This window comes from Podarcis cretensis (genome assembly GCF_951804945.1).
Source record: "Podarcis cretensis genome assembly, chromosome: 1".
Classification (NCBI taxonomy): domain Eukaryota; kingdom Metazoa; phylum Chordata; class Lepidosauria; order Squamata; family Lacertidae; genus Podarcis; species Podarcis cretensis.
Window position 1 is genome coordinate 79167338 of NC_137170.1, and position 23524 is coordinate 79190861.

General features: G+C 43.3%; 1 protein-coding gene across 7 annotated transcripts in view; it reads right to left on the bottom strand.

Moving 5' to 3' along the window:
- CRACR2B (calcium release activated channel regulator 2B) overlaps positions 1-23524 on the bottom strand; it is a 42876-nt gene that overhangs the window by 17911 nt on the left and 1441 nt on the right. For 2 of the 7 annotated variants that reach the window (XM_079988140.1, XM_079988138.1), the window contains exons 2-9: positions 22287-22353; positions 11886-11958; positions 9310-9554; positions 6286-6397; positions 4113-4269; positions 3235-3381; positions 2374-2464; positions 2118-2210 (exon numbers count right to left, since the gene is read on the bottom strand). In XM_079988140.1, coding sequence (XP_079844266.1) covers positions 2118-2210; positions 2374-2464; positions 3235-3381; positions 4113-4269; positions 6286-6397; positions 9310-9510 — 801 coding nt within the window. In that variant the 5' untranslated portion in view covers positions 9511-9554; positions 11886-11958; positions 22287-22353. Of the gene's footprint in view, positions 1-2117; positions 2211-2373; positions 2465-3234; positions 3382-4112; positions 4270-6285; positions 6398-9309; positions 9555-11885; positions 11959-12708; positions 12764-12949; positions 12998-22286; positions 22354-23524 lie in introns of those variants that run through there. The other 5 variants (XM_079988143.1, XM_079988141.1, XM_079988139.1 and 2 more) reach the window with 4 other exon arrangements.

Sequence of the window (23524 nt, forward strand, 5' to 3'; positions counted from 1 at the left end):
CAATACATCTGTGGGATTTTTTAGCTGCAATGCATTCAAGTACATTAATAAAGATAACACGTTAAGGACCAGAACCAATGGATTTAAGTTACTAGAAAGGAAATTCCAACTAAACATCAGGAAGAACTTTCTCACAGTAAGGACTGTTCGACAGTGGAAGCGATTCCCTTGGAAGGTGGTGAATTGGAGGTTTATAAGCAGAGGTTGTGGGGGCCATCTGTCATGGATGCTTTAGCTGATATTCCTGCACTGCAGGGGTACAGTAATTACCATGGTATCAATACCCCGAAGACCTTCTAGCTGCATTTTCATTCCCTATTGTGAAGTGGTCTTTTGTGGTCCTAATCTATATGCCTGTTGGTCACATGAGTGGATAACCTCAGAGTCATAGAACTGAAGAGTTGGAAGGGACCCTGAACTGAGAAAACCCATATGGGGGAATTCTTAATCTCCTCTCTGATGTTTTGCCCCAACGTAACTGCTCTTTAGTTTTTAAACAACCCAGAGCAAATACTGACACTGGACTTACCCAAACTGCACCAATAACGCAAATTACACAGTGTTATCTCTCAGCCGCATTCCTATAAGAGGATATTATGGCACGATGATAACGTCATGTGCAAACAGAGCAGATGGCCTTCCTTGGGTTGGTGGAGGTGGAGTCACCTCTTTGGAGCTAAAACATGAATGGTGCTGGCATCACATACTAAGGTTGTGGGCCTTGGAGGTTAAAGGAGGACACTGTGTGCTTTGCAAGTGGGGCAGCAAGCTAAAAGGGCCCTCACAGCTTAAGGTTTAAACAAAATAAAAGAAAAAAAATTCCTTCCAGTAGCACCTTAAAGACCAACTAAGTTAGTTCTAGGTATGAGCTTTCGTGTGCATGCACACTTCTTCAGATACACTGGCTTAAGGTTTAAAATCCTGGAAGGAACTTGGCACAGCACCATGAACTCCAGTGACAGAAACAATTATCTTCCGTGTAGATAAGCCTCAAGCGGGACTGTACAGATGTATCTAAAGGTGCAGAAAAGGACAAGCCAAATTATTGGTGAACTGGAGCAACTCCTCTATGAGAAGAGTTTACAATGCTCAGGGTTTTTTAGCTTGTCAGGGAAAGGACAGTGGTTGTGGTGGGGCCATGACACAAGATGCTTCACATAATGCACAGTACGGAGAAAGAGAATATAATTTTTCGCTCCCTCATAGATTACCAGAATCCAACATCATTCAGGGAAGCTGAAGGGTGGGAGAGTCAAGGCAGCCAGAAAAGAAGTTCTTCTTCACAAAATGCAAGGTTAAATTATGGAATTTACATCTACGAGAAGTGGTGGTGGTGGTGACCATTAAAAGAGAATTAGAAAATTTCCTGGAGGATAAAGCTATAAATGGCTAATGGCTACTAGACATAATGACCGTGTGTGTGTGTGTGTGTGTGTGTGTGTGTGTGCGGGGGCAGAGCAGTGTTTCCCAAACTTGGGTCTCCAGCTGTTTTGGGATTACAATTCCCATCATCCCTAACCACTGGTCCTGCTAGCTAGGGATGAATAAGGTTGGAGAGATAAAATAATCACAGGCAGCTCCTATACTGGGCCAAGGAGCCACTCCAAAAAATTACTTGCTCCCCACCTTACAGGGCACAGCCTGCCTGACAGCTGGTGCATACAGGATTTGAGTTTTACCTACTTGAGCGCACCTAGTCTGTCTGGTGCTGATGGGGGGTGGGGAGGAGAACAGTGAGAGGAATTTCTCTTCCCTAAAGTAGCTTATATACTGGGGGGCACTTACATATGTCTACTCATCACTTCAGGGCTTCCCATGATTTGCAGAAGTGAAACAGCTGGTCACAGCAGAGTATGCAATGCTGTCTCTTTCCCTACAATGAAGGCTTTTGGCACTGGTTTTTCTTGTAACACCAACAGGAACCAGCAGGAGCTGGGGCTAAGGTGGCATCTCAGGCACAAAAGCCCAAATCCAGCTCTAGCCCTGTACATGTGTGAGAAGCAATGACTTTGGTGTCAAAAGACACCGCCAGCCAGTTCAACGGGACCTGTGTAGACAATGCGGAGGTAAAATCCAAATTCAAGCAAAAGAAACAAGGGTCACCCCCTCCAAGTCACCTTTTTCTGGTGGTACAACATCTTCTCAAATTCTTGTTCTTTGCTCTGCAGCTCTTTCTGAAGCAAGCTGCTCTTCTCATGCTTCATTGATCCCTGCAAAAAGCAGATAAATTGGTGCTTTTCCTTTTTTTCTTCACTCCAACGTTCAGCATAAAAATAAATCTCTGGCACTTTGCAAGGATGTGGCTCATTGATTTAGCAACTGAGCTCAGTGTCCATCTCAGGCATCCTGAGAGTGAAGGAATGAGGTGTTTACCTGGCTCAGCAGCCGTTCTCTTTCTGCTTTGATTTGTTGCTCCATTTCTTCATAAAGGCACCTGATTTCGCGGTCATGGTCTACCTCCCTCCTAAAAGCACAGAGCAAGAGGGATGAAATGCAAGGAACAGATACAGTGTAAAGACAAAGTGGGAGACCAGATTTGGGGGGAGGGGGAGAGAGAGAGAGAATTACCTCTCCACTTTGAAAGAAAATAAATACGTCTCAGCTAACATAAGATGTGCTGTCTCACTTTTCAGGAACTTGAGTATTGATATGGAAATCCTCTGGCACTAGGGGGCGCCAGAAAGGCTTAAAAAGCTGCACATTGAGAACATTTTCTCAGGAAACTTTTGCAACCCAACTGCTTATGCTGCTTAAGGTTAGACTAACGCTGTGTACACATTACTAGCTTAAAAAGCAGCTAGTCTGTTATTTTTCCCAATCTGGGTTGAAGCTGGGGAAGGTTTTTGCGTTTTTTTTGGAAGAGGAGAGTTGTGGGAAAACATATCAAAACAGTATTTCAAAAGCAATGACAGGATAAGTACCAGATGGAAGTGGATTGTGGCTAACACTGTGTGTACACCGCTTCCTAAACTAGTGGTGGAAGCACACTGGATACAGACAAATTTTTAGTGTGTGCACAGCCTGTTTGTGGCAGATGTGATTGGATTATAGAGGAAGAAAATATTCATAGAGTAATAGGTCCCGCTGAAGGCATTTGGACACTTCCACCTCCTTCTTTGGCATTCACGAATCCTCTTGTGGATGCTGAGTGAAACTTCCCCTCCCACTTACAGCATCCTAAGACTGCATTGCACTTTCTATGGCATAGTCACATGCCGTCCAGAAACTGCTTACCGTTTCAATGCCTGCTCAATGGATTCCTTCTCGTGATGTATGTCCCTGACATATGAGGAAATGTGGAAGAGAAATTCTTCAAAACTGGTTAGGAGTTCTGGCTTTTCTTTCCGGAGTTGAGCCCAGAGCTCCTGAACCTCATTCTGACTGGAGCAAAGACAAACAGTAAAGTTTATCAGCTTGAGAGTAATAGATAAGCATAGTCCTTGCACCAAACAGGCTATAAAGAACTTATTTTAAAGTACTTTATAGTTAAGCCTCCTAGTCATCCCTCCCTGAGATGAGAAGATCCAGAAAATAAGAGGTCAAAAGTCCTCATCTTAAAAAGTAAAGATGCATCTGAACATGTATGCACTGTTGGAGAATCTCTTCCCCCATGTGATTTTGTCCGAGCCTTATTATGCTCCTAATACACCCATCCCTTTCTACTAGTCCACTGCTACCCATGCTAGTCCCAACATCATCTGGAAGACCACAGGTTCCCCATTCCTGTTGTAGCAGTGCAACCCAGGAAAACATAGCACATGCATATTAATGAAGATGACATGATAGATAGAAAGGGTCAAAGCAATGCTTCTGCGAAACAAGTTTCCTAAAGATAGCAACAGCAATCGTAATACAGTGGTACCTTGGTTTACGAACTTAATCCGTTCTTAAACCAAGGCGTGCTTTCCCATAGCAGCATGGGACTCAATTTACAAATGGAACACACTCAACAGGAAGCGGAACATGTTCTACTTCCAAGGCACAATTCACAAACGAAAACACCTACTTCTGGGTTTGCAGTGTTCTTAATCCAAGTTGTTCATAAACTAAGCTGTTCTTAAACCAAAGTACCACTGTAATAAACATGCACAGGTTGGAAAGTTCCAACTTACTCTTCAAAGACCTGGGATGCTTCAAGCTGCTCCAACATGGAGCAAAACCTCTTCTCTTCCTCTTCCTGGTCCAAGTCATCTGACCAGCCTGACTCAAAAGTCTCCTCGTGCCTGGTGCTTCCAGAGCTCTCATACTGCTCAATCCCTATGAACTTGCCTAGTCAGTGGAATGAGAAAAACAAAGGACTATAAGATCTCTCTAATCCCAGGTATGGCTTGCATCAGTGTTTGAATTATGAGGGGAGAGAGCTTGTGAAATCCACAAGCTCCATATCAGACCCCTTCCACCTTTAGCCAAATCAGGGCAACAGTAAAAATTAAAAGAACTGGAACTGGTCCACTTCAGACACAGAACCATGGTTCACTTCTGTAATTAAGGAAGGAAGCTCTTCACATGCTCAAAGGCACTCTGCATTACTCCATGTCACTTTCATTATTTCAAATGTTCCAAAGGCAAGCTGTTCCACTCAAAACAGGTTCAAGGACTGCGTCCTGGACCTTAAACAATACATTTACCATGGAGTTCTATACATGTCTACTCAGAAATGAGCCCCACTTGAATTCTATGGGTCTTACTTCCAGGTAAGTGATCAGGGCAGATTAATACATGCTGAGGCTCTAAACAATGACAAGTTTAAGAGACTTCCATAGTGTTACCCCCCCCCCCAAAATGTGTAACTTCTAACAGAAAGGACAATAAAAACAGAAATAAAAATTAAAGTTTTATATTTGCATACGGATTGGTACATAGGTGAGGATAAAACTAAAAAATAACCATCTGACTAAAACATATATTGCAATAAGCTTCTCTTTATAGAAAACACCTTTAAATTAAAATGCCTTATGGTTTCTTACTTTGCCCATATGAAGACTTTTAATGCACAACAGCACGATATTTGTCACACTTTAGCACTTACTAAATGAAAAAGGCAATACAGCGTGAACTGTGTGTGTTCTACACAGCCCTCCTCGCCCCATCATTGGTTTGATCCATTAAAGTACGGTTGTTTTTAGAGTTAACCACTCTGGCCTTAGAGACTGGGAACTGGCACAATTGCACAATGTCAATACCGGTTGGTCCAATTCCAGATGTTACCCACTGAGCTTTAGGACACCACGACATTTACAGCTTGGGCAAAACACACTACGAACATGACTGTGTTCTAGTTCAAATAAGAGCCTGCCGTTACCTTCTTGCCTAACTCCCCACTCCTGATAGCTTTGATCAGCACTCTTCACATCAGATTCCTGGAACTGTTGACTTAAAGCTGTTTTCTTAAGGAGAAAAAAGGAACGTGGCTTCTTCTAATCAGCACAGGGCCATAGAAAGTCAGAAAAACCTCTGCTCTCCCTCATGCAGCTCATACTTGGCAAAACAGCTTTGGCTGCACTTTGCTGCAGGTGAATCTCTCTGCGGTGGCTGCTGCACAACGTCTCCACAGGAGCTGCGTGCCTGAGCGCTGAACTGGAAGCATTGGAAAGAGCCTTCTCAGCAGAGACAGTGAGTGTACAGCACGATATAGCCCCACCTCAGCATTGCTCACCAGTAGGGTGGGTGCATGTTCCACAATCATGCTCTGCAAGCATGAAATCTGGTGCAATATACAGGAATTCACTACTCCAAGAACTGCACTTTTGGAGATAAGTTTGAAAGCATGTAGGACAAAGACAGCCCCAGAAGGTGCACATCTCATATATATATAATTAAGTGCCTGCTTTATATCTAGCAAAAATAACATTTGCCGTGTAGCAGTACTGCACTGGCTTGAATCTGGTCCCTGGGTTCCTATCTCAATACCACAGTTCCTCAATTCTCTGCAGTTGCCTTGGCTTCCTAATATAAACTGCCAGTAGTCCAAGGAAGGAAAATATTTATGTTAAGAACACAGGAAGCTGCCTTATACTGAATCAGACTCACTAGTCCATCTAGGTCAGTATTGTCTACACTGACTGGCAGCAGCTCTCCAGGGTTTTTGGCAAGAAACCTCTCCCAGTCCTACATGGAGATGCTGGGCATTGAATTTGTGGCCCTCTGCATGCAAGGCAGAAACTCTACCACTGAGCTAAGGCCATTTCTTCCCCTTCTGCCCACTGCCCACATACATGCTAAGCAACAGTAGTTGTCATTTTCTCCATATAGCCACTGAGCTGCACACTCCCTTGTTCCTCTTACCTAGTCCCATACTGAATTCGACTGGCGTGAGATACCCATTATTGTCTTGCTCTAGGCTGTCAAAAACAGATTCTAGTTGTTCGGGAGTGAGAGGAAGTTCACTTTGTAGCCGCTGTGAAGGAGGAGGAAAAAGAAAGGACAGACCATTATAACCACAAGAAAAAACTTCCATTCGTCCTATTTTCCCAGCTCCTTTCACTGTTACTGCCACAAGTGGCCAGATTCAAAGTGTGCAAGTTGCAAATTCTTAATCTGGGCCCAAACCCAGAAAAAGGTGACCTGAGGAAAGGAGGAATTCCTGACAGGCAAAGAGAAGAGATATTTCTGCTGACCGGACTGCGGGAATGTGAATGCCTTGCATTCAAGGTTGCTGACAAAATGCACTTTCATGACAGAACACCAGTCTTCCCATTCAGAATAGCCACATAATTCAGCTTCTGAAGGGACTGTGCCACTTCAAAATTCAAGCGTTGGTTGCAAGATCAATTGTTCAACCATATTAAAAAACAAACCTGCTTGTGAAGGGCGGCCCTACTGTTAGGAAGGATGAGGCAGCTGCCTCAAGGAGCAAATGCTGGGGGACAGCAGTGCCATTCCCAACTGTTCCTCCTGTATCCCCCTGCCATTCTCCTCCTGCGGCATGGCTGGTCCTGCTCCACCTCCACAAACAAACAAAAACATTCTAGCTCATGGCTTGGATGCATGGTAGGAGGGACATACAGATTGGGTCAGAGGTTGCTGCACCCCCCTCAATACATTGATTTTTCACCCTTGCCAAACTCAAGTCAATGAGCATTGGAGGTTGTTGAGAGCTCAAGCCATTCTCCATAAGAAGGCAACAGAAGTCTGTGAAGTCCAAGCTCATAATAAGGAAAGGAGTGGTGCAAAGATGATGTTTTGGTAAAAGACAATATACAGGACAGATACTGCAAGTGCTTCTGTTAACAGGTGTGTGTACAAAATCTGGCATTACATAATTTATTGCACAACTCACTGGGGAAACCAGCTCTTGCTTAATAAGCGTGAAACAGGATAAATTCCGCGAGTGACCTCAGGGGCTCTGGGAGCTTTAACAGTTGTACAAAAGAAGGGAATTCAGCAGGTGGAAGTTTGCAGGTCAAACTCCACCTGCAGACATTATTTCTTCTACAGAACTCTTGCAAAGGTGCAAGAAACCTGCCCTCCTTTTTCACCTTGCTACCCTAAACCAAAGATGGGCACAGAGTGAGATCTGAATCTGGTGGTAGATGCCCGAGTGATTTACAGTTTTGTTTTGTTTTTAACAAAAGCAATAAAATGGCCCAGGGCCAGCCCAATATATTTTGCAGTCTCAGACAAGGACAAGATACAGTGGTGCCTCGCAAGACGAAAAGAATCCGTTCCGCGAGTCTCTTCGTCTTGCGGTTTTTTCGTCTTGCGAAGCAACCCTCTTAGCGGCTTAGCGCTATTAGCGGCTTAATGGCTATTAGCGGCTATTAGCGGCTTAGAAAAAGGGGGGGGAGCGAAAAAAATCGCAAGACTCGCAAGACGTTTTCCCATAGGGAAATTCGTCTTGCAAAGCACCTTGAAAAACGGAAAACCCTTTCGTCTAGCGGGTTTTTCATCTTGCGAGGCATTCATCTTGCAGGGCACCACTGTACCCCCATTCTAGACGCCAAGTGGACTGGCAGGTGAAAGTTACTCCAACACCAACAAGCGGATAGTGTCCTCCGTATCACCTGAGGGAAGCAGACCAATTTGGGAGGAGCAGGACAAGCTCTGCCCTCCAATAGAGGGCGAATGGTGCACTCACTAGCTCCCTCACTCAGCCTGATGATATGATTTCTTTATAATACATATTGCCTGCCCTTCAATCAGAAGGTTGCAGGGTGAGTTGCAGCATGTAACAACAGAAAACATGCACAATACAATCAAAACAGCAACAAACATAACATAAGCAACCACCCATAACAATAATTCAAGCATAGGGTTGAACTCCCTCATCCAGAAGTCATCAGCCAAGGGGACCAACGCAGTTTCGGTACCATGTCCAGAACACTTGCCACTTCAGGTGAAACAGGAAGTACTGCCCTGCCGCCTTTACTGTTGGCACAGATTTTTGGGTGAGATTCAGCTCTCGCTGAAATTGCACAAGAGCTCATGTGCTCTGCAAGATCTTACATGATTTCGAAAATTTCAGAAATTGGTGCAATCTTACCCAAAATCGTTGCCAGTGCTGCTTCTCTGCTGGCAGCCTCACCTCACCTAACGGCTGTGCTGGCCCTGATGTCCAGGCCTGAAACCAAACTGAAATGGCAGCAGGTCTGAGGCTGGGTCACTATCACCCTGTTGAGCATAGGGTAGGGAATTGTGTGTCTGGATGATAGGTGCTTAGCGCTTTGCTCAAGCAATAGTCATTCAGCATAGCCTTTGAAGGAGAAACAGTAGATCAGGGGCATGATAAAATAATAATAATAATAATAATAATAATAATAATAATAATAATAATTTATTATTTATACCCCGCCCATCTGGCTGGGCCTCCCCAGCCACTCTGGGTGGCTTCCATAGAAACCAAGAATACACTAAAATATCACACGTTTAAAACTTCCCTGAATGAGAGCAAAGGGGCCTCTACATTTCTAATAGCTGTGTGGAAGAAGGAACTTTTGGGCAGGAGCTTTCATGACAGGTTGCACCTGCCAGAAATTCCACACTGCTGTGAAAGATACAGGATCCCTTGTCCTCCCTGGCATTTCATCACGCTAAGATAGAGAAGGAATGGAAGTACAGACAGAGCAAATTTCACAGCAGCAGCAACAGCAGCCCCTGATGTGTCAACAGGAGTTTTCAAGTCTTACACACACACCCCTTAACACACACATTATAGACTTCTGAAATCAGTGGGATGTTGATGAAATCTCTCTCCAGCACAATGGTAAATGAAATCTACACATGGCAGTACATTGCTCATAGGTGGCAGTTCAGGAAAGCAAGAGCTTTTCCTCTGCAAAGGAGGTGGCCACAGTCAATTTTCCTGCTTACCTGCATGTCCAGCTTGGTGATAAAGCCCTTCTCCTCCTTGTCACAGAGCCTGAAAAGCTCCCTGGCCTTCTCCAGCATCTCCACCTGCACGTTTCCCACATCATTCAAGCAGAGAGTAGAAGAGATGCCTGAGGCTGCTCCATCCTCTTCCTTGTCCTCCGCATGGGAACTTTCAGAGAGTTCTTCCCCAGGTCTTTCCATTGCTTCAAATGACCATTTACTCGCCGGGACTGGAGTGCATCTAACTGCAAATATAAGGCGTTCTTCTTCAAAAAGCAATGTTGGATTGAATTGTTTAGACTCCTCAAAATACTGGCCTGATTCACAAGTACCATTAAGCCATAGTTTAAAATCAACTATGGCTTAACACAAATGAGGAGTGTGCTGGTAGGTGCAGCCAATGAAATGCTTCCTTCAACCCTCCACTGGCCTGATTCACAAGTACCATTAAGCCATAGTTTAAAATCAACTATGGCTTAACACAAATGAGGAGTGTGCTGGTAGGTGCAGCCAATGAAATGCTTCCTTCAACCCTCCACTGTTTCCGTGCCACCAAGAAATAAGCCGGAGTCCAGCTTGTGGTGATGTCTCCATAGAAGCCAAAATTTGTTCTTGACTTAACACTCACAGTTTATATCAAGAGAAACAAGCGATGAGCCTGGGTTCAGAGGTCACAATAAGCTAGACTCTGGCATGTTCTGTCTGTAGCATGGCAGTAGCAGCAAGAGGAGCAGGGGAGGAATGAAATAAGCACTGTATTAGCTGCACCCACCAGCTCACCTTGCTCATTTATGTTTATTAAGTAGGAACCAGCTGATTGAGTGAAAGGCCATCATCATGCTCCCAAGTAATATGCCTTGTTGAATATGAAACAAAGGACTGGGATTACCCCATTGCTATTACTGAAAGACAATAAAGAGAAGGGAAATTGACGTCTAGTAACAATGGGATTAACATGCGATTTTCTCACAGAAACCTGCATTTCTAAAGCAAAGGGCAGCTGACAGCTTTCTTGAAAGAACAGGACTGAGTGCCCCTGAGCATTATGGGTAGAGGCCTACCCAAACCCCCACTTTTTATACTTGCTTTATATTTCTGTAAAATGAAAATTCTCCGTCAGCAGCTGTGGGCTGCCAAGAGAAGAAAAGCATTAAGCAAGATGAGATCACCACAGAATCTAATTAGGAGAAGATAGGACAGGGAAGAGCCAAGACCCTCCCAATTGGCAATGGTGATACAAAGGAATATAAAGTAGGCAGCCATGTTGGGATGAGCACAAAGGTTGAATCCTCCCTGTCCAGCCCAGAACCCTGACAGGGATGCAGACTGGTCCCCTCCTGGGTCATCAGATTTGTCACTTGGTGAGAAAGGAGGGGTTGATTGGCTCCCGCTGCATGTGCTCAATAATGTGCTGGTGGCTGCACCCATTGCTTTCATGCAGCTCCCAGGCCAAAAATGATTAGTCGCCCCCTGAAATAAGCACACATTTTTGGACTTTTAGATTAGCCAGTCTTTTGTTTAGGGAAGTTGTTAATGTTTGATGTTTTATAATGTTTTTAAGATTCTGTAGGGAGCCGCCCAGAGTGGCTGGGGAGGCCCGGCCAGATGGGCTGGGTATAAGCAATAAATTATTATTATTATTATTATTATTATTATTATTATTATTATTATTATTATTAGTGTTCAAGGCACCACTGGTTCAGATTCAGAGAAACACAAGTGAAATTCCTGAAGTTGCTACCAAGGGTTGCATTCAATTACGGTAACTTCTACTGAGAGCAGAGCCATTGAAATGAATGACAAAGACTAACTTTGGTACATGAATTTCAGTGGTTCTACTCTAAGTAAAACTTAGCGGAATGCAACCCTTGGGGTCCTGATATGGCCAGTTGAAAGCCGCTTATTATTTATTTCCATGAAGCACTTAGGCCGCAAGAGTTTCACGTCCTAACAATGCCACATCCTTAAAACAATTTTAACAACTGTTTCCTTTCCTTAGGTAATTGTAATCCTACAAGGGTAGTTTAGCATGTTCAAAAAAATTCTCAGCACCCTCACCAAACCAAAATCCATATAACTGTTTGAAAGGAAATGAAGACAACTTAAGCGGCACTTTTGTATGCATGCATAGGTATGCTCTTTGGACCACTTCTTAGGATGCCCCAACATAGCAACACACTCTAAGGCTGCAATCCTACACATATTTAGCTGGAATGTACTTCTGAGCAGACATGCAAAGGATTGCACTGTGTACAAGTCAATTAGGGGAGGGATGCAAATAAATTATTTCCCAGTTATCCCTTATACATAAAGGTAAAGGTAAAGGACCCCTAGACGGTAAGTCTAGTCAAAGGTGACTATGGGGTGCGGTGCTCATCTCACTTCAGGCTGAGGGAGCCGGCGTTTGTCCACAGACAGCTTTTCAGGTCATGTGGCCGGCATGTACTCATACTAGAATAGTTATCCCATTGTTTATTGACTATAGATAATGCCCCCTCCACAAGATATTTTGTATGCTTATCCCAAACTGTAGGAATGCACTGCTTTCTGATCACTCTAGGGAATGAGCTACTTACACACACATTCTGTGGCACATCTGTTTTGCAGGCTCCTCTGCCTAAATGTAGATTAACAGCATGTCCACAAATCCTGCATGAAGACAAAAAAGGGTAAGGTGTTAAGCATTGCTGCCAACAGTTCTAACTTTTATTTATACAACCGCTTAACCTAAAAAGAAACTAAATCTCCAAACAGTTAACAAGAAAGAATATAATTGTCAGATCACCAATAAAATCTAGGTGATATATACGAAATCATAATGCTAAGCAGTGCAACCAGGGGAAACAAATACATTTTTAAAAGCACCTGAAAATGCCATTGTTGATGCCTCCCAAATGACACAAGGGAAGGCCACAGCATAGTCAGCAAGGCCTCCTACAATGATTCTCAGGGTCCACCGCGTCTGAACTGAGGAAAGTGATCTGCTAGTGGTCCCAAGTTGTTTAAGGTTTTAAATGGCAATATTAAAAACCTTGAACACGGCTTGGTTGCCAATGAACAGCCACTGCAATTTTTAAAATTGGGGACTCTGCTCAGCACCCTACCTGCTGCATTCTGCATGAGCTGCAACTTCCAAACGAAGCCCAGAGGCAGCCCCAGTTTATTGGTTACCCAAATAATTGTGCAGTCTGGAAACTTTCCTGATCCATATAGCCAAAAGTAATTCCTATTAGAACAGGAATGTCAATTACATTGGGAAGACTGGGAGCAATTAAGTAATCTTCTAGGAAAGCAGCTTTTTCTTGATTAGGCTTCCATGGGCACAAAGACACACAGGGTTGGGGTTTCCATCTTGCGTAGAAATAAAATGCATCATTCATTCATTCAGTCATTCATTACCTGCCTTTTTTCTTAGATGGGACTCAAGGTGGCTTACAGATAAAAACAAGAACTGCTAAAAACATAGAAAAATCCATCATTAAAATACAATTAAATATTGAATGAATTAAAACTATATGCATATTTTTTAAAAAAAACTGTTTCAAACACTGCAATAATCGCAATAAAAACAGCATGGCAGCAGCCTTTTCATTAAAATCAGTCAATTCCCAAAAGCCTGTTGGAACAAGAAAGTCTTTACCTGCTGGCAGAAAGACAGCAAGAAGGGAGCCAGTCTGACTTCTCTAGCGAGGGAGTCTGGGAGCCACTGTGCACGAAGTGTGTGTGTGAAGACAACCCTCAAAACTATCAAAGCCTCCCTCTGTGTATTTTTTTATCTCCATGTGGCTTAGAATATCAGATCATAAATCACATGCAGTCAAAGTTCAAGGAGGCCAGCTAGAAGGAAGTTTTTGCCAAGACTTTATATAGAACTGCCACCAGTATTTTTATTAAGATGTTTTTATTTTTTAAAAGGGTGTGGGGGGGGGGAAATAGGAAAGTCGAGGGCTATACAAAATTGCCCAGAGGTGCTACAGGCAGGTGTGATACTCAAACCTGTTGTTTCTGCTTCTAGCCCATTAAATTTATTTTTAACATCCCTTTTAAAGAAAACAGGAAAGATCTGTGTGAAGTTTTAGTGGTGTATGCTCAGCAGAAGAGGATTAGTACAGAAGGTAACAGACTGTGCTCATACTACCCACAACCATGTTTACTGGTCATCAGTCAGTGGAACAAACCAGAAATATAACCTGCCATGTCCAGACAGAATTAAAATAGTCCTTATTTATCAATGTGACCAAAATAATAATAATCACCCCACTGCTTTTGGAGCTCTTGGCTCCCCCCTTTTGTTTTTAATAACCTAAATAATTTGGTACAATCATCAGCAAACCTGGTGAACTTTTTAAGGGCCTTTGAAGTAGCGGGGAAAGAGCAAGGGAAGAGAAGTTTTACTTCATAGTTGTTCCAGGGAGAAGTTTGAGGAATAAGGGAAAGCAAGAAAGAATGCCAGATTTATCGACATACTTCTGGACCAAATTCATGCAGTGGTGTTCTGTCAGAATTTTAAAGAAAGTAACACTTTTCTTTTGGCAGTAGCAACCAGAATTCTGGAGCTCGCAGGAAAGACAAGACTTCCCCCAGGTTATGACAACAAAGCTTGAGATGCTCTGATTCTGAACAAATGGATATAATTAAAGCTGGTGGCCAGTTCACACAGACACCTGCACCTGCACAGGACTTACCCAGAGGACCTTTGGGTGTTGCTGAACTACAACTCCCATCAGGCCAAGCAAGCATGGACAATGGGCAGGGATTATGGGAGTTGCAGTTCAGCAAACCTCTGGAAGGCCAAACTATCTGACCTAACCCAAAGGCAGGAAAGTCAGCATATACTTGGGGAGTTTTTAATAGATATCAAGGAGATTGTTTGCTCAGTTTATTGTGCAACAGTTGGAATAATATCTTATCGAGAGGAGTGACTGTAGAGATCATTATTAACTGAGAAAGATAGAGCCACTTCATTCCTATTACTTGGCAGCTTGAACAGACACAGACATTGTAGAAAGAAATGTAGAAACATACCAGGGTGAGCCAAAATGAGACCTTCCACGCACTGGTATTATGTCTGACACAACCTGCTCCCTCACCAGAAAATTGCAGTTTTAAATAACTTTTAAAAGAGTGGGAAAAACCAGGGCTCAAGATGATCTGGTTACAGCATTCTCTGACCCAATCCCTAGTGTGCAGAGACTCCGTAGTTCCTCAGTAGTGAGTGAAAAGAAACTGTGCTTTCTTACCTTCATCTATGTTTACTTGGTATGTCTCAAGGTTGAGCCCTGGCACACATTAAAGTACCAAGCACAAGCACATTTGTTGAAGTCCAGCAGAACGTTCATGCAATGCCCCTTGAAAGCCAAGCCAATATTCTTGGCTTCATGTAACAGAGATAAGGACTGACGCTGGAGGAATAGTGACTTGCGCAAGGCCATCCAGTGAGTTCATGTGGTGAGGTTTGAACTGAGGATCAAACATCCAAGCTCACAACTCATTCTTTTAATGAGTACAAGCCGTTCCCTTCCCTTGTGGTTGCTTCATGACGATGAATCTGCTCAGCACCTTTAATCAACAGCTGAGGTCCTCTTTTAGGACCCCTCTGCCATCTAAAATAAAGTAGATGTGAACCTGAGAGAAGGCCTTTTCAGTTCTAGCACCCAGTGTTTAGAACAGCCTCTTGAAGAGATGCTAAATCAACATACCTATATGTTGATAAGCTACCTTGTGTACTGCAGCCTAACAAAACGGTGGGGTAAACATTTTTTAACATTTCTAGATCTATTTCTAAGGATAATCATAGGCAAGCGATCTAAACTGAGAGTTTAGTAGCTACAGAATTAAGAAACATCCAAGGATTGGTGCCCAGTAACAAAGAATTGCAACATGCATGGTGTGTTTACTGCCTCTACAGAGACTCCTAATCCGACACTGGAAAAAGGGGGAGATGTTCTGTACTAGGCACTCTATATGCTTATCAGCACCATAATTAATCACATCTGCTTTGCAGAGAGTTTCCCTGTCAAAAGACCCCATGAAAAATCCACAACATCCACCATGAGTCACATGAGGCTGGAGGAGCTGTGAGGGAAGATTAAAACTAAGGTCCATGGAGGCGGATGTTCCCTGATCACGTCAAATTTGTATTTCAAAGCCATTTTCGGAATGGACAGTTTTCTGGCCTTTGTTTCTGTGTGTAGGTGAAAAGGAGTAAAGGGGGGGGGAGCGGACCACTGCTTAGGGAACCTTTTGTTTGCTATTCATAACCTCCTGTTAAGATGGATTTCAAAAGGTCATGAATAGTTTGTGGAAATTAAAAGCAGGAGGGAGGGTTTCCAAACAACACACCCTCTCTCTCAAGCTGTGCTTATTGCTGTATTAGCCTCACCCTTTCAGGGGATTATAAGGCTTCTGAAAAGATTAACCTTTTAACATAATTCAATAACAAAACACAAGCAGGGGTGCCCAGGTGAGGCCTGCTTTTCCAATGCCCCTTCCCCACCTCAGAGGATTAACGTTTTAACATTAGAAACTAGAGCACTCTGTTTCTGGAAGGAGTCTATCCTTCTTGAGAGCTGTTTTCTTCGTTCTCAAGCACATATGTTATAGATTACCACTGACCTCACTCCCAAGTCTACACGCTTAGCACATCATAACCCAATGTACTTGCTTTCCCACTGGTGGGAAGAGGGAAGTGAGACTGTGGCCCAGTGCCCTCCGTGTGCTGTTGGAATCTCCCTCAAGATCTCTGGAATATCTTCATACTTTCCTGGCTCTCCGCCTCATTAAAACAAATGCAGAGCCTGTAAGCATTTCTGCCTGACACTTTTTAACAGGTCATGCAGACAAAACAGCTTGGAATATATACATATGCCAAGTATAGCATGTGGTCTAAGGCGAAATGTATTCAGATTGGGCAAGAGCAGCCCGTATCTGCTAGTCAATCATCTCCACACACCATTCCTCACTGCTTCTTAAAAATATGGACAGATATGGGAATCCCAAAATCCCTGCAGCACTATGGGCTCATCCAGACTTCCTTTCATGCTATGCTTTCAAGGTACAGGTCCTGTGCTTTAAAGCTCCATGTCTGAAGAATGGTGGTTGGTTTTTTTGTCCCAGAGCTTTCTCTGGGAAACCCATCCTTTACAGCAGTCTGCGGGAAACTGCAGTGCAACTGGCAGTGAGAACAAGCTCAAGGCTTTTTGAACCTGTGGCATGCCGGCTGCTGAGGGCAACGTGGAGCCACCAACTAATCATAACATGACTAGAAGACCTGCATAAGAACCCGCGTAACACATTGGTGACAGCTATACTAATAGCAGCAGCAGGTACAAGGATTCAAGCAAGAATAATCTCAGGGATAAAAGGAAAGGAGTGAATTGTTTCACGTAGGCAGCTGTTCTTTGTAGATAAATGACAGCATGCTGGACAACTATTACTTGTTGTTCCTTGTTGCTTTATTCTAATCAGGTCAGATAGCCTAGGGATTAGAACAATAGTTAAATCTCAACTTTCACTTGGGCTGAACAAATTGCTGCAGCCCTCAGACTGGCATTGGTGATGGCCATTTATTATGTGATAAGTAGGCAAGACCAGAGGGACAAGGAAGCAGGGGGAGGGAAGGAGTACCAATTATGCTTGCTTTAGGAACTTATTCATTTTGCATTTGATAATGATAAAGTTGCACATATTCTTGCAGCAGTGTGGATCAACGATTACAAGCACCCCCTCCCCTTTTCAGTGTCCTGTAATTGCCTGTTGCCATATGCTTGTTTTCAACTGCACAGAAACAGAGGAAACAAAAAGCCACCCCAGCCTGTTGGAAATGTCACGGTAGGATGCTGTTTGTTTTGAAAAGCAGCCGTTTAGGGCTGCAAGCCAAGGCAAAGCTGCCCTTGGCCACAGCAGCAACTATCAAGGAGCACAAGGCTTTATCACAGGGCCATGAGAAAGGACATAGCACCGGAGCCACTTGACAGGATCACTGAGAGTTCTAAGCAGCATTGTTTAATGCCCTTTACCTCCTCCCCAACTGGTCACCCGATGGGCCTGCAAAGCAGCCCTCAAAGATAATATTTACCCAGCAAAAACAAACTTTGACATACCAATACCAGGAGAAATATATGAGTTCAGGTAGGAGTGCCTTGGCTGCCTGTGGATTTTATTTCCTCTTTCCTTATTAGCTGCTTCAAGATTTTAACTGGAGCCTGAATGGCTTTTTAAAAACACTTTTAGGGTCATGGAGGTGACTGAAACAAGGCCATTTACGGAACACAAATCATTGCAGAAATCCCTTCTAAGAATCAAAGATCACACAGGAAGAGCAAAGGTACATTGCTAAGTCAAATGGGAGCTGGTGATCTTGAAAAAGCTGATAAGAACAAGCTTTTCTCAACCCTCTTTGGATTGCATGCAGATATATAGGACTATAAAATGCATCCACATCTCTCTCTCTTTCTGTGTGTCCAGTGCTTTTTTTCTTTAAAAAAAAGTTTAGGGGGACTCTCATTTTCCTGCTCATATTGAAATACTGCCCCTCAATGAGGCCAAACTTAGATTCACAAAATGTTTAGGGGTATGCTGTGTCCCCCCAGAAAAAAGCACTCTATGTATTTACATACATACACACATAAACAAACAAACACTTGTTTCCAAGGCTCACAGAATTAATGCTTTATCTTGGTTTTGCATGAATCCAAACTTTCCATTGGGAGGTATACAATATGCAAAACACACCACTTGACATCATGTTCTGGCCAGATTTGCATCCTTCAGTAGCACCTGCTGTAAAGCTAGACTATTAGCTGCTGCAAGAAGATTTCTCTTACAGTTAAGTGTCTGAGGAGGTGGACTAACGTGTAAATGCCAAGGATTGCATGAGAGCCCCAGGAGTCTAGGATGCAGTCTAGGAATCATTTTACCACCACTGTTTGTGTGAGCTAGGCCTAGGTTTCGAACGTCACACATACCCTAGTTGTCTCCAAGAGCATGGAATTGGTAGTTTACCTATTGGTCCTTTAATTGAACTTCCTGCCCCAAGGCAGTCTTTTCTGAAACAACTCTGATATCTCAAGTCCCTATAATTTCTGCCTCATATACTTTTGGACTTCTTGTGGCAGCCTGCTCAGATTGTTCCTCTGTAGGGAGAATCAAGTCCTGGTGGGCAACTGTGTTGTAAGCATACTTGGGAATGGGGCTTGTACTCAAGATTCTTAGGTCACTATTCAAAGTTAATCCAAGCTGCAATGTCATTACTCTCCCTCATGTACAGCTGAAAAGAAATGGTTTTATTGAGAGCATGGGGAGCATGGGGGGGGGGGTAGAACAGAACAAGAAAACCAAGCAGGAAATATGAGTTCAATGAGATGCATGCAAATATATGAATCTCAGGAACTCAAAACAGGCCACACATGCAAATATAATCTCTTCAGCAAATGGATTTTGGTCGGTTTTCCTTGAAAAATAACAAGTGCTTGTTTCTCTCTTCTCTTCATCAAGGAGCTCATTTGCTTCCATTTAATGTTGAAAAGAATATGCTCTCACCCTTTGTCCATTTTATTAATGTAACATGGGGGCAGAGAATCATCCAGTGACATGAAAAGGGTCTCTGGAAGGAAATTAAATTATCTGCACTTTGATGCTCCCTTTCAACTTCAAATAACAGATATACAGGATTAATCCCTTCAATTTCCTGACTGGTCAGCTGATGGGTCTGCAAAACAGTCCTTAAAGACAATATTTACCCCCAAATCCATGTTCCGTTTGGAAGCATATGAATGTAGGGCTCTGATCCCCAATCGCGTTCTCAGCACTCTCACAAATCTAAAAATTCTCAGTTTTCTGTAAGAAGAAGTCTTTAAAATGGTCATGGAGAAGTGGCTTTTATCCTTTAAAAAGGAACAAGCACTAACAAAAGCTGCAATATGGAGACACATATACAAAGCTGCATTATAGCAAGTTAAACCATGAATCTATCTAGCAGAGAACCAACAAAACCATTGCACTTCTTCTAGCTCAACATAGCCACACCCTTCCCCCAGAGCATCCATTAAAGTGTTCTGTTGCACAGTTCTCCACCGCCCATGAGTCATGTCAGGCACTTTGGAATGAACCGCTATAATAGGTTACGAAGGGAGAGCTGCTGTCAAACACTCCACACCTGGCTAGAGTGAAAACTCATCACGCTAGGCAGACTGGGCAGCAGGAGAACCCAGATCTAACAGTAAAAAAGTCAAGCTTTATTATACCAGTAACCCAGAAGAAAACTCATGACAACTGCTATCAAAATCACATGAACACCAGTCCAGGAGCCATTTGGGCTCCAATGAACACAACTCCCAGTGTCAACACATCTTCCCATTTACTTCACTGGAATGGGCAACGTCATGCAAGAGGGTAGAGGAGTGCCACGTGCACAATGGAAGCAGGCGCACCTGCAAAGAATTGATGCAACAGAGTGGCAGCCACTGAGAATTGTTATTACACAAGTTCAAGTGATGTCATTTGGGGGTTGTGTGACCTCAGTGATTGGCCAACTTTGTATTTGGTGCAGAGGATCAGGCAGTCAAAACGTGTAGCACACAGAATGAAAATGTCACCAAGAACTCACAGGACTGATGCCATGACAAGATATGGAGTGCTTAATGGGGCAGAAAAAAACAGCGTCAAACACTCACTACAGGTCTTTGAAGTTGGTCTTCCAGTTGGGTGTGCCAAGCTCATACCTGAATGCTCTGACAGCTCAGCCATTTTTTCTCTCTCCCCCTTAACAATATCTAAAGCCCAACCAGGCTGTAGTGATTTAAATCATCAAGAAAAAGGCTGATAAAAGTTAGTTTTTATTTAACTGATACTTTGGCATATATTTTCTTAACAATGGAGCACATCTGATCACTATGATAATTTACAACTAATTGAGTAATAATAGGCTTTGTTTCCCTTTGCTACACTATATACATTATTCATTCTTTCCTATTTTTTAACCTATGGAGGAGATATAGTATTTTTACATAACACTCAGTCTTGGCTTATTTGATCCAATGAACATCACAGCAGAAATACTATTGCATACAGGTGAGGATGCTGACATTCTTCTCAGCATATCCAGCTAGTTATCCAGAGCAAGGACATAGAAGAGGAATAATAATAAGAAAAAATATTGCAAGTGCAAGGCCTCATCAACTCCATGTGAGCATTACACTCATATGCTTCCCAAGTTTCCTTCTGGAAGTGCTTATCAGTTCAAATAAATTTACTTTAAAGGAGCTGGGATTCACAGATAAACTAACAATCCACACCTGTGACAATGGCCTTGAAGAGCTTTCACCAAACCATGGAATGTCAGCAAAACAAACTCCACATCAACACCACCATAATTCAAGATAAAGTTAATCATGCTGGGCTGGATGAATCCCTAGCCGGAATTAAGATTGTCGGAAGAAATATCAACAACCTCAGATATGCAGATGACACAACCTTGATGGCAGAAAGTGAGGAGGAATTAAAGAACCTTTTATTGAGGGTGAAAGAGGAGAGTGCAAAATATGGTCTGAAGCTCAACATCAAAAAAACGAAGATCATGGCTACTGGTCCCATCACCTCCTGGCAAATAGAAGGGGAAGAAATGGAGGCAGTGAGAGATTTTACTTTCTTGGGCTCCATGATCACTGCAGATGGTGACAGCAGCCACGAAATTAAAAGACGCCTGCTTCTTGGGAGAAGGGCAATGACAGGCCTAGACAGCATCTTGAGAAGTAGAGACATCACCTTGCCAACAAAGGTCCGTATAGTTAAAGCTATGGTTTTCCCAGTAGTGATGTATGGAAGTGAGAGCTGGACCATAAAGAAGGCTGATCGCCGAAGAATTGATGCTTTTGAATTATGGTGCTGGAGGAGACTCTTGAGAGTCCCATGGACTGCAAGAAGATCAAACCTCTCCATTCTGAAGGAAATCAGCCCTGAGTGCTCACTGGAAGGACAGATTGTGAAGCTGAGGCTCCAGTACTTTGGCCACCTCATGAGAAGAGAAGACTCCCTGGAGAAGACCCTGATGTTGGGAAAGATGGAGGGCACAAGGAGAAGGGGGCGACAGAGGACGAGATGGTTGGATAGTGTTTTCGAGGTTACCAGCATGAGTCTGACCAAGCTGCGGGGGGCAGTGGAGGACAGGAGTGCCTGGCGTTCTCTGGTCCATGGGGTCACGAAGAGTCGGACACGACTAAACGACTAAACAACAACAACAACATCCCATTGAAGTCAATGCTTTTAAGTATGATTGAGTTGGATTGGTTCCTACATGTTATTTACAGTTCAGTTAAAGCTGCAACCAGGGCACACTTTCCAGGAAGCAAATGCCACTAAATAAATGAAACAATAATTTATTATCTCTATGCCATTCTTCAACTTCCACACCCAAGTACTCAACCTGATGGGACACTTCTTACAAAAATGCTTAAAATTGCAATGGGGGGGGGGGGAGAGGGAAATACTGTGCCAACAAAACAATGTCTCCTGCTATACAAGACAATTTAAACAGCACAAAGTTTCTGTTCTTGATAATAGGTCTTACGCAAATAGGAACCTGTCTTAATTGATACCCTGATTTTTCTATCCTTTGGTCTCAAAATTACATTGTCCTCTTTTCATTTGTTAAGAATCCCCATTCCAAGTGGTAACAGAGAGAAGAAAGATGTCTCATGGAAATTTGGAGCTTCTTTATATACCCCAAGTGGCTGTTCATTCTGCTACTCCTTTGGTCCGTATAGACTGCTCCATCTATCTGCAATCCCAATTCCTAATTACCCTCATTCCTTAAAGGCCTAAAACTGCCCTTGTTGCCGACACCAAGCATGCAGCAGTTGAGTTTCTACAGCTGCAACAACACCACACTCTTACAATGAAGTTGAAGCTACCCACAGGCAACTATATAATACTAAGAGCAGATCTGTGTAAAAGTTACATGGGACTTAGATGGGACGTACCAGCTTGAGCCCTGGGTGCAAATCTCAACTCGAAGAGCAGAATTTGTGAAAGGCCCCACTTTTCTACCTGTGCAGGGGAGCAACAGAGAAGACCGTGAGCACCTTGTGTCAGATATCCAATCACAATCAATCACCACAGCTGTTACGACAACTTATAATTACTCCTACGGTGCTTAAGATGCCAAGACAAGAATTTCTAATTCCTCATTGAAATGAGTCATAAGTTATTACTGATAAGAGTGGTTGCATCAGAGGTCATTAACTGGGTCATTGTTAAGGTTCTGTGCCCATAACAGTAGTAGAAGAAGAAGAGTTTGGATTTGATATCCCGTTTTATCACTACCCGAAGGAGTCTCAAAGCGGCTAACATTCTCCTTTCCCTTCCTCCCCCACAACAAACACTCTGTGAGGTGAGTGGGGCTAAGAGACTTCAGAGAAGTGTGACTGGCCCAAGGTCACCCAGCAGCTGCATGTGGAGGAGCGGAGACGCGAACCCGGTTCCCCAGATTACAAGTCTATCGCTCTTAACCACTACACCACACTGGCTCTAACAGTGACATAAGCAGCAGAAATTAAACACTACAGTGATGGGGAAAACTGTACCTGTTACATTTCTGTCTGCAATGCACTAAGGGTTGCAGATTCTCTTATAGGAAGAAGATGTAGCAACACTATGGGGACGCATGCTAGCACACATGACAATACTCTTAGGACTATACAGTGGTACCTCTGGTTACGAACTTAATTCGTTCCGGAGGTCCGTTCTTAACCTGAAACCATTCTTAACCTGAGGTACCACTTTAGCTAATGGGGCCTCCCGCTGCCGCCAAGCCATTTCTGTTCTCATCCTGGGGCAAAGTTCTTAACCCGAGGTACTACTTCCAGGTTAGCAGAGTCTGTAACCTGAAGTGTTTGTAACCCGAGGTGTATGTAACCCGAGGTACTACTGTAATCTTAAACACACACACAAACACCTACCTGGTCTTGCTCATATGCCTTTACACTTAACTTTAGCAGGCATAATTTCCCATTATGCTTCTTTCCACACCAGGAAAAGCACCACCTGCCAAACCTCAGTGTCTCAGGCAACTCTTAAGAGGCAACAACTGCAGTGAAGAACAATGCAAGAGTTTGACACCTGCAGTTTTCTCAGCACTGAACAGCATCCATTGCAACTTCACCTGATGAAATTCTTCCTGTCACTGCACAAGAACTATGCCAGGGGATTTTAATTTTTT